Source organism: Elephas maximus, chromosome 9 (genome assembly GCF_024166365.1).
Source record: "Elephas maximus indicus isolate mEleMax1 chromosome 9, mEleMax1 primary haplotype, whole genome shotgun sequence".
Classification (NCBI taxonomy): domain Eukaryota; kingdom Metazoa; phylum Chordata; class Mammalia; order Proboscidea; family Elephantidae; genus Elephas; species Elephas maximus.
Window position 1 is genome coordinate 51,024,921 of NC_064827.1, and position 18,491 is coordinate 51,043,411.

Below are 18,491 nucleotides of genomic sequence, written 5' to 3' on the forward strand. Positions count from 1 at the left end.
TACTGATTACTCAGGTTTCAGGCAAAGTGTTGTTTTCTACGCAAATGTTTTGCTTGTTTTAAGATGAAAAAGGAGCCCTGGTGGAGAAGTGGTTAAGAGCTCAGGCTGCTAATCAAAAGGTCGGCAGTTGGAATCCACCAGCCACTCCTTGGGAGCCCTATGGGGCAGCTCTACTCTGTCCTATAGGGTCGCTGAGTCCAAATCGACTCGATGGCACATAACTACAACATCAGCAACAGGATCAAAAATGGAATTGAATTATGAGGAGAAATAATATGGAGAGAGCAGCCTGTGTTCATTTTGATCACGGATTTCCAGGCTCAACAAAGCTCCCCCTTAAATGACAAAATTATGCTGTAAGGATTAAGGTTACTGTTGACAAACTGTAACATGGTATAGCAGAGTGGTTAAAAACATAAGCTTTGCAGCCTGACATACCTGGGCTCAAGTCCTGGCTGTGTGGTTACTCTTTCTTCCCAGGTAAAATAGGGATAATGTGACTGCCAATTTCATCATAGATATAAAATAAGTCATATAAACAACTCGGCACGGCACCCAGCATGTATTAAGTAGTCAGGAGTAACAACATGGAGAATAAGAAAAGTGAACATCTTAACTGGTAGCTAACCTTTGCTCTCTTCAGGGTCACAGGCCAACTTCCTCATTTTGAAGAGAATTAGATCACACTGAGAACACTGAGCTCTAGAGCGATAAGAGGTGTGTCCTCCCCGGAGGAAGGTTAGCTTCTGCATTGGTCTTACTCGAATTTCTCAACAGCCTGGGAAATAAGAGAGCGCATAAAAGGCACCCTTCGTCCTTCACAAAGCTACACGCTCACTCTACAGAGAAAATCAAGAGGCTAAATTGGGTTCTATCTGGAATGGTTTACTGGTGGCTCTGGTTAGAGGCAAAGAGCTTAGTCTGGAATCAGATCCTGATTTCTTCCTGTCTCATAGACATGCCATTTTCCTGTGTATCTAAACATGGAAGGAAACATCATTGCCTAGCTTCTCCTATAGTTACTTCTTGTAATTATAGAGATTTTTTTTCATTAAAAAATTAAGGGAAGCAAGGGGAAAATGATTTCAAAAATTATGAGCAAAATATAGTGAATCAAAAAACAGTAGAATTGATAAATAAAATCAGCAGGTAATTCTTTGAGAAGTAAAATGGATAACCCACTGGCTAGTTTAACATAAGAAAACAATATAAACCCATTGCCATCGAGTTGATTTTAACTCATAGCCACTCTATAGGACAGAGTAGAACTGCCCCATAGGGTTTCCAAGGAGCAACTGGTGGCTTTGAACTGGTGACCTTTCGGTTAGCAGGTGAGCTCTTAACCACTGCACCATCAGGGCTCCTAAGAAAACAATACATGTAAAGAAAATTAAGAAGAAATAAGAATATATAAGCAAATATACATAAACCTTTAAAAGTCTACACCCTATTTTTATTTAAATGATAGGTACAATTCTGTGCCAATAAATGCTTAAATCTCAATAATATTGACAATATTCTATGAAAAGATAATCTATCAACAATGCCTTAAGAAGATGTAGAAAACATGAATATATGAATAACCACAGAATGTGATTTTAAATGAATCTAAACTTTATCTCACAAAATAGTACTGGGTGTACATAACTATAGAATAAGTTCCTTCAAACTTTCAATTATGAAAAATAAGACCACTAATGCTGATAGGCCTCTAAAATATGTGTTGAGGAATCTTCCATAAGTGATAATCATAAGAATAAAAAATAAGAATGATAAGAATAGCGTCTCTTAATTTACTGATATTCTACAGTCCTTGCCTAATTTATCTTCACAATGGCTCAGTAAAATAGAAGAAGGACCATCCCAGAAAACCTAGGGGAAGTGTTTAGTCTAATTCCTTTATTTCTGAGTTGAGAACATTGAGACTCAGAGAGGTTAAATGATTGCCAGTAGCCCCAGCTACTTCCATGTATGACTGGACAGATGGCCACCCATTTGGTTCCACTTTTGTTTTCCTCCCAAGTGAGGGCCATTGCTAGGAACCTGGGCTGATTACAGCTGACAGGTTAATGGCAAAGACTTGGTGTGGCCTTGGAACCCTGCTGATGCTGTTTGATCTTCTTCCAAGACATAAAAATAAGTAAGCAGCAGCAGGACAGAAAGGAGAAACTTCCTGATGCTCAGGGAGATTTCCTGGGAGCAGGAAGCTGCATTCATTTCTTCTGTCCAATCTGAGCGAGGTATGGCGTAAGAGCTGCCTTTGTTTGGCCACCTTCTGAGAGATCTCAATCCCCTAACTCAGCACACCCACTGCTTCTGAGTATTCATTCTTCATTTTCTTCACACTACAGTCATCCTTTCTCAGGTTTGATCTGTCAAGAGAGGCAGGGTATCCCAGTCACAGCTCTGCCCCTGATAATTGTATGGCTTCTGGTAAATCATGTTCCTCTAAAGACTTCCTCATCTTCAAACAAAAGGAGGATTTGGGCTGAATTATCTCCAAGATCCCTTCCTGTTCTCAGATTCCACAACCTAAAAAAAAAAAAAATTCAGGTTGGAAAGTTCTATATGTCAAATTCCCAACCCCCAAGTCTCTATTTTCTCTGTCAAGTTCAGTTTTGCACCTCTGTACCTGGTCAAGTGTTTCACAGAACTCCAGTTTCTTTATTTCTCCTCAACACTGTTTCCTATTCTCCCTGAAGTAGAAAGAAGACAGGACTCCTTTTGGGTGACTAACTGAGGGCAACTTTCGAAAAGTAGCTCAGTCCTCAGTGTTCTGGGATCCTTGAACCCATTAACCATGGAAAAAACCTAGCATCCTGCAATGGTGTGGGTCTCTGTGGATGGGCGTTAACACAACCTTTAACAACTGCAGGAACTTACAAGAAAGGCGTTAGAGAAAAGACTCTGCCCAGAGTTTGATCTGTCATTTCCTATTTCTCCTTTTGTGCTTTGCTGTCAGAAAAGATCAACCTCATGTTGAGGCGAGGCCACACGGGATGAACTGCACCAGGCCAAGGCCACTGCTACCCGTGGTCTTTAAGAAAGGCGGGCACATGGGGAATTTATTGTCTCCAGAACTGTTTATCCAAAAGTGTAGCCAAAAATGCTTCAAAATATCTGCAGGGTATGTTTTGACCAACCTGGAAACCTCAGCTAACTACTGCCTGGGGCCTCCTGAATAGACTCAGATACTCAGAGTCAAAGGCTGAGAGAGCCCGTATGATAAGAGAATTTACACAGCAGAGAATCTGATTTACCCTTATTTTATCTCAGCTCCAGTACCACAAGGCATGAGAAAATGGCTATTAAGCCTTTTCCTTGGCCTCGCAACAAAGTGACAGGGGAGTATTTAGTTTAGTGTGGAAGCAGCAGTACATTTGACTCCCAGCCTGGGAGTACGGAAACAACTCGTAGTTTGCCTGCAGGTGTGCATGTGTACATCTACACGGCTCATCCCGAGTTTCCTAGGAAAGGAAGAGACAAACACGGTGTGACAAAAAAGCACAATTTGGAGGAAATTCTGACTCTTTACTAAGGGGCTTCTGGACTTTGAGCTCTTACAGTGACTGTAAAAGCCGAATGCATTGTGCAGATCACAGAGTGGACTCTCTGATTAAACCCAATTGTGTTGGCTTTTTGAGGAGGGACGCCTCAGTTGAAGCAAAGAAGACATTGCAGGACATCGCACTCCCTTATAATCTGCCTCTCCCAGGCTCTGAACAACCTCATATACTAAAATTATTTCTTATAGTGCATATCTTTTTCTTTTTTTATATTTTCACAAGATTTCCTTTCTTTTTTAAAATAAATTTCACCATGACCACATTTTCTGCATTGCTAATGTACTCTATCCTTATAATTTGTATTTTTTTCTGGGAAAGATTTATAGATATCCCCATTAATTGTTGTGGATTGAAAAAAATAAGTTTTCTCCTTTTCTGCCCACACAGCCAGTGAAATTTTCTTTAGAGATTACTTTTCCCCTAATGCCACCACATAGATGTGCTTATGTCATTCAAGATGTCCCTTCTAATGACTGGTGATGATAATAATGCTAAGGAGCTCGATTGTCTATTTTCTGAAAAGACTATTGTTTGCCTAAAAGTGTGTGATAGTCAATTTCCTTGGGGGTCACCAGGGATTCACTACTTTTTATTGAGAATAGTATTTTAGTTAATTCATTTTAAGTTGCCTTTTCTCTTGTACCCGTTACTCAGAAGAAGAAAAAAGATGTAAGAGAGTACTATGCTTCGAAGATGCAGGGGATCAACTTGGTGTTACATTTTATGTTAAGTGTCAACAAAAGACCACCCTCTGGATGGATAGATATGGCCTCTAGAGTAAGACTCTGGGAAGGCTTCAGTCTACAAAATTCTTATTACCCCAGTTACTGAACGGTTATCAAAATGCCATCATCCAAATAGCCTCGATTCCATTTAAGCCTTGATCCTTGGGAAGGCACAGGAAGTAAGTGTCTAGAACTTAATTTAGTCATTTTCACCAAGGTATGATAAAGCAGAAGTGAGGAGAGCCCCTCTGCAGATGTGGGTTTATCAACCCCATCCATTAGGAGGGATTAAAGCAAAGCACTAAGACTTTGGCAGTCAGGGCCAGCAGCATAGTCTGTATGTTTAAAATCTCCTGGGTCACTTCTAAATAAAATCTGCAATGAGAACCATGTCTGCCTTTCTTGGAAACGCTCGTGATTATTAAAGCCATCCAGGGAAAATATTGGAATCATCAAAAAAAATCCCTGGGACTGAGAACTCTGAAACTTTTTTCTAGTTACCATAGTGTTGGCTCTAACTCATGGCAGCCTCATGAGTGTCAGAGTAGAACTGTGCTCCATAGGGTTCTCAATGGCTGAATTTTTGAAAGTAGATTAACAGAAAGCCGAGGCACCCCTGGGTTGACTCAAACTTCCAATCCTTCAGTTAGCAGCTGAACACATTAACCATTTACATCACCCAGGGACTCCACTCTTAAGCTACTTAGATGTTAATATTGGGGAGTATATAAAGAATCTTCTCCTCTTCCTCAATGTCAGACACAAAAACCCCAGAGAGAGGGCAAGATTCAATGGGTAGCCTCTGCTGCCCTTTAAGAACCTAAGCGACGAGCTATCAGGAGATGTGATGACACTGAGATAGACTGTGTCTACTTAATTTTTAGTGAAGATTACTTGGCGAGGACAAAGTCCCATGGGATTTTAAAGTGAATGATGGCTGACAGAAGAGGCATTGCAGGAAATCAGGCAGGGCCTGGAAAACTTAACCAACTGAACTGAGATTGAAGTCTGGTTATAAGTGCTTCAGAGTTTTACTCAAAGAGACCTCTCTTGTCAGCTCCTATCATAAAGCTAAAAAGATGGAACTGAAAAGTGCCTCAAAAGTCTTCTAATACAACTCTTTCATTTAACAGATGAGAAACGTAGGCCCACAGAAATCCAGCGACTGGTCCAAGATCAAACACCTGGATGAAGGCAGAGCGAGCTAAAATCATGCCATGTTCCATTATGCTAGGACTTGGTACAGTGATTTTTTTTTTTTTTTCTAACACATACTCTTGCCTAGATAGAATAGGCAGCTTAGGTAATAAACATTCCCTGTACATCTGTAGATTTTTTATATACACCTTTTTTAATCCTTTCAATACTTATCAGATATAGACATAAACTTCACTTTAAAATCATGAAAAAAATAAAACAACAGTCAAGGCTCAAACAGGTTCAATTACTTACCCAAAGTCACACATCAAGAAATGAAAGAGCTGGGATTTCAACTCCAAAGCAACAGTTTTATGATTACCAAGGACCAAAAAACTACAACTAGCATATGTGTGAACACAAACTGTGTATTCCACAAACTCCAGATACCTTTTTAATGGCAACCACATATAATATGCAGAGAAACCCCCTTACAGTACGTAATTAAAGTACATATTCCAGGACTGTTTTTTCCACAGACTGTTTATATTTTGAAATCTAAAAGCTGTCCCCTAATTTGAAAACGGATAGTGGTGGTGGTTGCACACCACAGTGAACGTAATTAATGTCACTGGATTATACATGTAAAAATGGTTGAAATGGCAAATGTTTTATATGTTTTACCATAATAAAAAAATTATACTCTAAATTTTTTACATTTGTTCATCACTTACCAGATCTCCTGTAAACATTTGTGAAGAAATATAATCCAAAAGATAACATATCATATTGATGCACTGGATTTCTGGGTTATTTGTTCATTTATTTCTCTGTTACCCAATTTCCATGTTTGAAAGGTAACTTTATCAAAATAGAACCATTATCCTTGTTTCTTAAAGTATATTTACTGTTATCAAAAGGTCAGTCATCACTTGGGATAGGAGCAGGTGTATCTGGGGGATGAGAAACGTGCCAGTGGAATTCATTTGCAGTTCATTTATTGCCAGATATGACATTTGGCCTTGAGCGTTTCTCAGCGGAGCATACTCTCATTTGCCAGGAGTGATATCATATCTGTTAGCCAACAATCAGAAAAGCCATGATAGGCAGGGCAGCCGGGGCTGAACACATGGAAAGTCGCACATGCCCCAGCCACTCTCTGAGCAGAGTGGAAGATGGAGACAGAGCGTGTGGCAAAGATACAGATGGAGAAACATGGCCATTGCCAAAACCAGAGTCACGAGTCTGCCATGATGCGCAAAACAGCATTCAGTGTGGGCTGGAAGTCTGGCAGAAACAAGAGAGACTCCTTCTCTTCCCAGACTCCCTCTCTCCAAGCATGATCAGGCCCTAAAGGAGATGAGGGGACCCAGCAGGTAGACAACTAGCACCCTATGGCTGGCTAGTAAGTACAGGAAAAGGAACATCCTTTAGCCTACTGGGATGCAAGAGCTAGACTGTTTATCAGCCCGTCACAGTCTTAACTAAAAATCAGGACTGTCTCACTTCATTTTAATTAATAAATGACCTCCGTCCTCCCTCTCTTTTTTCCTTTCTTCCTTATGCAAACATTCATTATTCTTTAATATATCTCAGCCATTACATAAGTAACTAGCTATTTAGATTGGTACATATTCCTGTGCTTTTTTTTATTTGTTTTTTTATGCTGCATACCTCATTTTGTGATTTGAACATCGTTGGTTTGCTGTAACAATCCTTGTACCACTTATCATTTTTGACGTGAGGGTCTTAGGACATTTTTCTTGTGGATGTATTTGAAGTCCATGCCGTTTTCCATGACAGGTATTGTTTGGTCTGTGTCATAGATTGAATTATGTCCCTTCAAAAATGTGTGTATCAACTTGGTTAGGCCATGATTCCCAGTATTGTGTGGTTGTCCTCCATTTTCTGATTGTAATTTTATGTCGAGAGGATTAGGGTGGGATTGTAACACCACCCTTACTCAGGTTACCTCCCTGATCCAAGGTAAAGGAAGTTTCCCTGGGATGTGGCCTGCACCAACTTTTATCTCTCAAGATATAAAAGGAAAGGGAAGCAAGCAGAGAGTTGGGGACCTCGTACCGCCAAGAAAACAGCACCGGGAGCAGAGCGTGTCCTTTGGACCCGGGGTGCCTGCGCCTGAGAAGCCCCTCGACCAGGGTAAGATTGAGGACAAGGACCTTCCTCCAGAGCCCATAGAGAGAGAAAGCCTTTCCCTGGAACCAACACCTTGAATTTGGACTTTTAGCCTACTTTACTGCGAGAAAATAAATTTCTCTTTGTTAAAGCCATCCGTTTGTGGTATTTCTGTTATAGCAGCACTAGATGACTAAGATAGTCTGTTAAGCCTGGGAGTGATTTTGTTTATGGGCGTGTGTATGTGTGTTTGTTTTTGGTGAGGATGGGTTGAGTGCAGATTTTCCTGCCTCTTGTTTGCCCTCTTTTTGTGTGAGTAATGGAAAGCCTTCCTGAACTTCTGCAGTTTGCTCATCTCCTTTCCTATACAGTAAGAATGTTTTGGGTGTCTGAAGTGTCTGAAGCAAACAATGTTATTTCTTTTCATATTATTGAGTGTCATGTGTTTGTCACTCTCCATCCTAAATCCCTGCTTCATTTTTTAAGTGTGTATCATTTTATGTGTGTTTATATTTCCCTCACTATGTCTTTGTTCACTGCTGCATCTGCAGTGTTAGAACAGTGCCAAGCACAGAGTGGGTACCTCCCAAAAAACTGCTGAATGCTAAAGGATTTGTTCACTTCCAACTCATGAAACCCCATGTGTGCAGAGTAGAACTGCTCCATAGGGTTTTCAAGGCTGTGACCTTTCAAAATACATTGCCAGGTCTGTCTTCCTAGGCTCCTCTGAATGGGTTCAAAATTCCAGCCTTTCAGCTACAAGTCGAGTACTTAACCATTTGCACCACCCAGGGACCCCACTAAATGAGTAAATGAGGGAATTTCATTTAAAAGAAATTGCTTGCTTTGTATCATTTACTCGCTAGTTTTCATGTATTCTTAAGCAACACACTAATTATTTCATGCTTTCTGGTTCATATTGAAAATATCCAAAAGTATTCATCTCCAGAGAAATTAAGCTTAGAAGGTTTTGCCCATAAATAGGTCCTTTAAATGTTTAATCTTTCATTTATTCAATAAATAACTGATTCAGCCTATTATATACTAGGTCCTGTCTTAAGCACTATAAAAGGAAGGACAAATATACTAACCTCGAGGGCATCACACTTGAATGGAAAAGAACATACAAACAGTAGTTGCAGTTAATTGAGAAGATAGATACCTGTATAATGGGCTGAAAGAGTAACAAAAAACAGGGTCTCCCTTTTCCTCAGGGACCTGGCAAGGCTTCACCAAGCACAGGGACGTTTTCACTGCATCTGAAAGATGAATACTAGAAATAATTTGTCCTTCTTTATAGTCTGCCTCCTCAGACCAAAAGAACTTTATTAATCTGATGTGCTTAATTCATTCAGCATTGAGCAACTGCTATGTACGTTGCATGGGGATAAGCCCTGGGGATAAAATGGTGAATAAGACAAGCAGGATATCCCATAGACAAAGAAGCACCAAAAGTAATAATATGTAGTTAGTTGTGATAAGAGCTAGGAAGGAGAAACACAAGCTAATAGATTCAGGTACAACAAGAAAGACCAAACTAGTCTGTGGGTCAAGGAAAGCTCTCTCAAGGAAATACTATTTCACGTATTTGAACATGCATGAATTTACCCCCATCTGTTCACACAGATAAAGAACAGAATGCAGTTCTGTCATGTACGTTAGGAGCAAACAAAGCCCCTGGCACCTTATTTTGGCAGAGGTAGGTTTTATGAGCAAAGAGGGAGGGCTTACTTATGTAATCTATTCAAATATTATTAGATGACAGAGCAGCAATTCATTGTTAATTCCTAGGGATATTAGGCACTAAATATTTATAACTCTGAAAAACTGTATCTTGACAGCATCTGCCAGCATGATCCATGCTGGCCCAATTATTTGCCTATCTGACTCTGAATTCTGTCTCTTTCTGCCTTATTCCCACCCTGCTCTCACTTGATTGGCTCCTTCTGTGCCAGAACTGAGCCATTATCCCACCTACAACCTACCTGTGCCTGGCCTCTGTCTTGGCCCTCACTGGTCCATCTGGTGGATTTCTCTCTGATTCAGACTTCATGGAACCATGATATTCTACACATCTGCCCCATCTCTGCTTGGGTGATGCTCAGCAGTGTCCTACAGCCCCAAAGAAGCTGTCTTTACTTTTTTGAGTGTGACAGAGCTGTAAGGCAGGGGCTTCAAAATTGAAGGCTAAGGATAATTTTGTTAGTTTTCGACAATAAGCGAGAGGTCCAACTAATAAAGAAGGTATAGTCAACCAGTTTAGAGTAGGAGAAATATATCTCAAATAAACACATTCAATATATATTTATACTATCAATAATAGTAGTAGTAGCAAGTAATGAAGTAAGAATTTACTTCTGTTGGTATATTTAATGCCTTCTTGGACACATGGACAGTGCCGTCTCATTCCTCATCACTACAACTCACAGGTTGAATTTGAAAAATCCAGTCCCAGCATGAACCTTATCATAATTTTATTGTTGTTGTTAGGTGCCATTGAGTCGGTTCCAACTCTTAGGGACCCTATGCACAATAGAACAAAACACTGCCCGGATCCTGCTCCATCCTCACAATTGTTACTTTCTTGAGCCCATTGTTGCAGCCACTGTGTCAGTCCATCTCGTTGAGGGTCTTCCTCTTTTTTGCTGACCCTGTACTTTACCAAGCATGATGTTCTTCTCCAGGGACTGATCCCTCCCGATAACATGTCCAAAGTATGTGAGACGATGTCTCGCCATCCTTGCTTCTAAGGAACATTCTGGTTGTACTTCTTCCAAGACAGACTTGTTCATTCTTTTGGCAGTCCATGGTATATTCAGTATTCTTTGCCAGCACCACAATTCAAAGGCATCAATTCTTCTTTGGTCTTCCTTATTCATTGTCCAGCCTCCACATGCATATGAGGCAATTGAAAACGCCATGACTTGAGTCAGGCACACCTTAGTCCTCAAGGTGACATCTTTGCTTTTCAATACTTTTAAGAGGTCTTTTGCAGCAGATTTGCCCAATGCAACGTGTCTTTTGATTTCTTAACTGCTGCTTCCGTGGGTGTTGATTGTGGATTCAAATAAAATGAGATCCATAACAACCTCAATCTTTTCTCCGTTTATCATGATGTTGCTTAGTTGTCTAGCAGTAAGGATTATTGTTTTCTTTATGTTAAGTTGTAATCCATATTGAAGGCTGTGGTCTTTGATCTTCATCAGTGAGTGCTTCAATTCCTCTTCACTTTCAGCAAGCAAGGTTGTGTCATCTGCATAATGCAGGTTGTTTATGAGTCTTCCTCCAATCTTGATGCCCCATTCTTCTTCATAGAGTTTCCATTCTTCGCAATGTTATCCATAATTTATTATGATCTACATGGTAGAATGACTTTGCATAGTCAATAAAACACAGGTAAACTTCTTTCTGATATTCTCTGCTTTCATCCAGGATCCATCTGACATCAGCAATGATATTCCTGGTTCCACTTCCTCTTCTAAATCTAGCCTGAATTTCTGGCAGTTCCCCGTTGATATACTGTTACAGCGCTTTTGAATGATCTTCAGCAAAATTTTGCTTGCATGTGATGTTAATGATATTGTTTGATAATTTCCACATTCAGTTGGCTCACCTTTCTTGGGCGATAGTCATAAATTTGTATCTCTTCTAGTTAGTTGGCCAGGTAGCTGTCTTCCAGATTTCTTGGCATAAGCAAGTGAGCCCTTCCAGCACTGCATCCATTTGTTGAAACATCTCAATTGGTATTCTGTCAATTCCTGGAGACTTGTTTTTCACCAGTGCCTTTAGTGTACCTTGGAATTCTTCAGTACCATTGGTTCCTGATAATATGCTACTTCCTGGAATTGTTGAATGTCGACCAATTGTTTTCAGTATAGTGACCCTGTGCATTCCTTCCATCTTCTTTTGATGCTTCCTGTGTCGTTTAATATTTTCCCCGTAGAACCTTTCACTCTTGCAACTCGAGGCTTGAATTTTTTCTTCAGTTTTTCAGTTTGAGAAATGCTGAGGGTGCTCTTTGCTTTTGGTTTTCTTTCTCTAGGTCTTTTCACATGTTATCATAATACTTTGTCTTCTCAGGCCATCTTTGAAACCTTCTGTTCAGCTCTTTTACTTCATCATTTTGTTCTTTTTGCTTTATCTACTCTACATTCAAGAGCAAGTTTCAGAGTCTCTTCTGACATCCATTTAGGTCTTTTCTTTCTCTCCTGTCTTTTTAATGACCTCTTGCTTTTTTCATGTATGATGTCCTTGATGTCATTCCACAACTCATCTGGTCTTTGGCCATTAGTGTTCAACACGTCAAATCTATTCTTGAGATGGTCTTTAAATTCAGGTGGGATATACTCAGGGTCATAAGTTGGCTCTCATCGACTTGTTCTAATTTTCTTCTGTTTCAACTTAAACTTGCTAATGAGTAATTGATGATCTGACCCCTGGCCTTTTTCTTACTGATGATACTGAGCTTTCCCATTGTCTGTTTCCACAGATCTAGTCCATTTGATTCCTGTGTATTCCATCTGATGGGGTCCACATGTATAGTCACTGTTTATGTTGGTGGAAAAAGGTATTTCAATGAAGAAGTCATTGGTCTTGCAAAATTCTATCATGCAATCTCTGGCACCATTTTTATCACCAAGGCCATATTTTCCTACTACCAATCCTTCTTCTTTGTTTCCAACATTTGCATTCCAATAACGAGTAATTACCAAATGCATCTTGATTGCATGTTTGATCAATTTCAGACTGCAAAAGTTGGTAAAAATGTTCAATTTCTTCATCTTTGGCATTAGTGGTTGGTGCTTAAATTTGAATAATAGTGGTATTAACTGGTCTTCCTAGTAGGCATGTGACTATTATCACTGAAAGCATTGTACTTTAGGATAGATCTTAAAATGTTCTTTTTGACAATGAATGCAATGCCATTCCTCTTCAAGTTGTCATTCCCAGCCTAGTAGACCGTATGATTGTCCGATTCAAAATGTCCAATACCAGTCCATTTCAGCTCACTAATGCCTAGGATATCGATGTTTATGCATTCCATTTCACTTTTGATGACTTCCAATTTTCCTAGTTTCATACTTTATACATTCCAGCTTCTGATTATTAATGGATGTTTGCACTCATTTCGTCTCATTTTCAGTCATGCCACATTGGCAAATGAAGGTCCCGAAAGCTTGACTCCATCCACATCATTAAAGTTGACTCTACTTTGAGGAGACAGCTCTTCCCCAGCCATCTTTTGACTGCCTTCTGACCTGGGGGGCTCATCTTCCGGCACTGTATCAGACAGTGTTCCGCAACCATTCATAAGGTTTTCACTGACTAATTCTCAGAAGTAGGGCACCAGATCCTTCTTCCTAGTCTGTTTTAGTCTAGAAGCTCAGCTGAGACCTCTCCGCCACAGATGACCCTGCTGGTATTTGAATACCGGTGGCATACCTTCCAGCATCACAGCAACACACAAGTCCCCACAGTACAATAAACTGGCAGATGCTTGGAGGGTAGAAGGAGTACCACATCACTAACCACAAACTCTTCCCCCCACCCAAAAAAGAAATTAATAAAATCCCCATTGGACAACTCTTCTCTCCTTCTTTCTCTGGTCTCTCTCTTCCTCTGCTAACTTTGGCCTATCCTTACCTCTCCTATCTGTATTTTAAAAGTATTCTCCTTCTTCTGGGTGTTGGGAACCTGTGAACCACAGTACGACAAACTGACAGACATGTGAAGAATAATTCTAATTATTTTAATGTCATGTTATTTGACCTTAGAATCTAATATTACAGCCTGATATCTATATGAAATGATCAATTGTTGCTTTCTCTCATTCTTTTAAAGAGTTAAATGTAAACTACTATCTAACCCTCCATCTTTTAAAAGGATTGTAGATCCTCAAAAATTATTAAAGAGGGGGGAAGGAAGTGGTCTCTTTCATCAAACAGTTCTCCACCTTGACATTTCTTAAACGTTCTTTTCCCAGATTTTCATTGGTGAGATATCCATGTATTTCATAAAGTCAACCAGAGAATCCCTGATTGCCCAGGAGAAAACGATTTTGACCGGAGAATGCTGTTACCTGAACCCCTTACTCCGAAGGATCATAAGGTTTATAGGTGAGTAGAAGAACATGATGAACTGATCCTTTGCTTATAGGTAAAGTTTACTAATGGTGAACATGCTTGATAAAATCAGCTAAGCTACAGAAGCATCAACTTAAAAAATCCTGGCCACTTCGGGGACTTCTCAGCAAGTGCAGAAATTGAGCCTAATCCTATCATTTGGTGTCCAGTCAAATTTTTGAAGTGTAACAGTACTTATTATTTTATGAATGATTTCAACTTTCTTTTTTTTTCCCTATACAACATTTATCTGACAATCTCTCTGGGCTTATCTTTTAGTATTGACTGGGTATTGCCATATACTCTTAGCTAAGTCACATGAAGAGGGGGGCAATGGAGAACACCAATAAAATGAATTTAGAAATAATCAAAATTTTCTGGCAAAGATTTCCCATCTGGTAGTTTTCTTATGCACGGAATTTGACAAAGTGTGGGAAACCTAATCTTTCAGGTACTTGAAAAGAATGCCTTTCAGAATTTGAAACAGTTAACTAGCATCAGTGTTCATGATAAGGGATATTGAAGTCTTCTTCTAAGACTTTTAAAAAAACTCCTGGGGTGATATGGATGAGAATTATAAATATGGGAATTAATATGTGTAGGGGTAAAGGTAAGAATAGAGAACTTGAATATAGAGCTTTCAGTACAGTTTCTACACAGTAAGTACTCAATAAATGATAACTACTACAGTTTTTTTTTTTTTAACTACAGTGGTCTCATGAGGATCCTGCAAAGACTAACTGACCTGATCTTCATGAAAACCCCCAAAAAACTCCCAGACCAAAAAAACCGAACCCAGTGCCATCAAGTTGATTCCGACTCATAGTGACCCTATAGGACAGAGTAGAACTGCCCCATAGAGTTTCCAAGGAGCACCTGGCAGATTCAAACTGCCGACCCTCTGGTTAGTAGCCATAGCACTTAACCACTACACCACCAGGGTTTCAACAACAACAACAACAAAAACTCAACCAGGGTTTCAACAACAAAAACAGATTGTGAAAATAGCAGGTATTAAGACAAGCCATGATATCATTTAGAATATATAGAACTAACAACCGGGAAAGTGAGGACCAGAACACAGCTTGCTCTTAAATCTCTTGGTAATCCTTAATTTTTTTTCGTGTGTGTGCAAAAGGGTTGAATTGCCTGAAATTGTGGGCAAGTGACCACATCAAAACCAAATATGCAACAACTTCTCTTATTTGAGTGAGAATAAGGGAAGTGGTAGACGGCCTAGTAAAATTTAGTTTAAAAAAATCAACCCTTAAAATAGTCTTGGGCATTTACCTATGGTATTTGCAGAATAGCCTGTGGAAGTCTGCAGTTGGCTCATTAGGTAATCAACACGAGCCTAGTGTCTAGTCCACTCATTCCAAACAATGATGCCTTTCAGCGATGTCCAAAGTTTGGTAACCAGAGTGGCTAGATGATAAATCATGAAAGAAAAAGAGAATAAGGAAAAAGACTATTTATCATATAGGATACTGAGCTAGACAGTTCATACGCATTATTTCATTTAATCCTCCCAATACCCTGTAAAATAGGTTAGAGTCCTAATTTTACAGATGAAGAATCTGATATATAGTGGTGTGTGTGTGTCTGTGTGTGTATTTTGTGAGCATACACACACACACATACATAATTTGATTTTATGACCAACATCGGATCTGCATCCTGCACAGACAATTAAAGCAAGTTTTCAAAGCAGGAGGTTATTCAATTACAATTAAATGGAAATATGAAGAGTTGCTGATTTTATCCCTGGCAAAAATCTGGGGACTAGGGATATTGAAGGCATGTTCTAGAGATCTCCTCCTGTGACTTATAAAAACCCCTGGGTGATAAGAATAACAATTATAATACAATACAATACCCATTACCAGGTATTGTGCCAAGCATTTTTTATCCTTTAATCCTTACAACAATCCTGCTAAAAAATAAACAAAAAAACCAAACCCATTGTCTATTCTAACTCATAATGACCCTATAGGACAGAGTAGAAATGCTCCATAGGGATTCCAAGGAGCAGCTGGTGGATTCAAACTGCTGACCTTTTGGTTAGAAGCCAAGCTCTTAACCACTGTACCACCAGGGGTCCTTGATAATTATAGATAACAAGTTAGCATGTTTAATATCCCTCCAATATCTCATGGCAAAGACTAGCCACACCCACCCCAGCTGGGGCAGTGTCCAAAGAATGGAAATTTTAACTGGCATCTCTCATTTATGTAGGCCTGCCTGTATGCATTAGCAGAGCAAGTCTATGTTCATTGTGTGGTCTGAGTTGAGGGATATCCGAAGGTTCCCACTATCTAGGAACGGATGCTCCAGATTGCCTGTCGTAGTGCCTGAAATTCCTGCTTGAGTCACTGCATTGGACCAACACATGGTTTCAGAAAGGCCACCGTTAACACATACATTTGTCACCCTGGGCAGATTCCCACATTCATAATCAGTGACACATGAATCCATTTGGGTTTATCGTAAGCTAACAGAGAGCTGGATCTTGGAAGCAGCCGGGTACATTCAGATTAGATCAGTTAAAGTTCAGCATAAGATGCTGCTTGTAAGGAACCAGGGATAGGGTGGGGAGAGATCAAGGGGCAACATGTAGACCTTGGAGAACTAGAGGAAACAGCAGGGGAAGGGAATTGCTGAATAATGAAGTGCCTACTACATGCTTTCCCTCTTGTTTTATGGCACTAGGATCCACCTGGTTTTTCAAGTCAAAAACCCAAGCGCCACTCCAAACTTGTTCTTCCTTCAGTCCTCACATCCAATGAACTGCTGTTGTTGTTAGTTGCTGTAGTCGACCCAGAGTCACAGAGACTCTATGTCATAGAGTAGAACTGCCCCGTAGTGTTTTCTGGGCTGTAATCTTTAGGAAAGCAGATCACCAGGTCTCTCTCCTGCAGAGCCACTGGGTGGAAACTCTATGGGGCAGTTCTACTCTGTTCTGTAGAGTGCTGTGAATTGAAATCAACTCAGCAGCCAAGGGTTGTTTTTGTTTTTGTTTTAGTCCTGAATAGTTAACCTTTTTTTGAGTTGGAAAAAAAGAAAAAAGATCCAAATATATAAGATCAGACTGTCTATTAGCACCTTAAGTAGACTGTCTTCCTGCAACTAGTTATTATGATCTTTTCAGTTGGTATCACATACTTGCCCCATTATTATTTCTAATAAAATTTTAATTAAATACCAAGAAAGTCTTAATGCCCTTTAGGTCAGGTCCAAAGATTAGGTGGCACTGGACAGAATAGAAAGTGACCTGGTATACAATTAATTTGTGCAACACTAATTAACTGCCATGAACAAAGTGTGATCTAAATGAGACATGAATATTTTAAATGCAGTTTCAAAGGTCACAGTGTTTTGTTTTTTCTTTTTTATTGTGCTTTAAGTGAAAGTTTACAATTCAAGTTAGTTTCTCATGCAAAGGTTTATACACATTGTTTTGTGACCCTAGTTGCTCTCCCTGTAATGTGACAGCATACTCTTCCTTTCCACCCCGGATTTCCTATGTCCATTCAACGAGCTCCTGTCCCTTTTTGCCTTCTCATCTCTCCTCTAGACAGAATTCGCCCATTTAGTCTCATGTATCTACTTGAGCTAAGAAGCACTCTCTTCATAAATATCATTTTATGTCTTATAGTCTAGTCTAATCTTTGTCTGAAGAATTGGCATTGGGAATGGTTTCAGTACTGGGCTAACAGAGAGTCTGGGGGCCGTGTCTTCTGGGGTCCCTCCAGTCTCAGTTAGGCCATTAAGTCTAGTCTTTTTACTAGAATTTGGGTTCTGCACCTCACTTTTCTCGTGTTCCATCAGGGACTCTCTGTTGTATTCCCTGTCAGGGCAGTCATTGGTGGTACCTGGGCACCATCTAGTTCTTCTGGTCTCAGGCTAATGGAGTCTCTGGTTTATATGGCCCTTTCTGTCTCTTGGGCTAATATTTTCGTTGTGTCTTTGGTGTTCTTCATTCTCCTTTGCTCCAGGTGGGTTAAAACTAATTGACTTATCTTAGATGGCCGCTCAGTAGCTTTTGAGACCCCAGTAGCCACTCAGCAAAATGGGATGCAGAATATTTTCTTAATAAACTTTGTTATGCCAGTTGACCTAGCTGTACACTGAAACCATGGTCTCCAGACCCTCAGCACTGCTACTCTGTCCCTCAAAGTGTTTAATTGTATTCAGGAAACTTCTTAGCTTTTGGTTTAGTCCAGTTGTGCTGACCACCCCTGTATTGTGTGTTGTCCTTCCCTTCACTTATCTACTATCTAGTTAGTGAATAGCCCTCTGCCCCCTCCCCCCACCCTCGTAATCATCAAAGAATATTTTCTTCTGTGTTTAAACATTTTCTTGAGTTCTTATAATAGTGGTCTCATACAATATTTGTCCTTTTGCAACTGACTAATTTCAGTCGGCATAATGCCTTCCAGCTTCATCCATGTTATGTTTCACAGATTCATTGCTGTTCTTTATCGCTGCATAGTATTCCACTGTATGAATATGCAATAATTTGTTTATCCATTTGTCCATTGTTGGGCACCTAGGTTGTTTCCATCTTTTTGCTATTGTGAACAGTGCTGCAGTGAACATGGATGTGCATTTATCTATTCATATGAGGACTCTTATTTCTCTAGGATATATTCCAAGGAGTGGGATTGATGGATCATATGGTACTTCTAGCTTTTTAAGGAAGCACTGAACAACTTTCCAAAGTGGTTGTACCATTTTACATTCCCATCAGCAGTTTAAAAGTGTTCTAGTCTCTCCACAACGTCTCTAACATTTATTATTTTGTG

At 39.8% G+C, this 18,491-nt stretch overlaps 1 protein-coding gene across 1 annotated transcript in view; it reads left to right on the plus strand.

The window, feature by feature from the left end:
- PLPPR1 (phospholipid phosphatase related 1) overlaps positions 1 to 18,491 on the plus strand; it is a 159,002-nt gene that overhangs the window by 101,705 nt on the left and 38,806 nt on the right. The window contains exon 4 of the mRNA XM_049895892.1: positions 13,548 to 13,680. Within this exon, the coding sequence (XP_049751849.1) occupies positions 13,548 to 13,680 (133 nt within the window). The remainder of the gene's footprint in view (positions 1 to 13,547; positions 13,681 to 18,491) is intronic.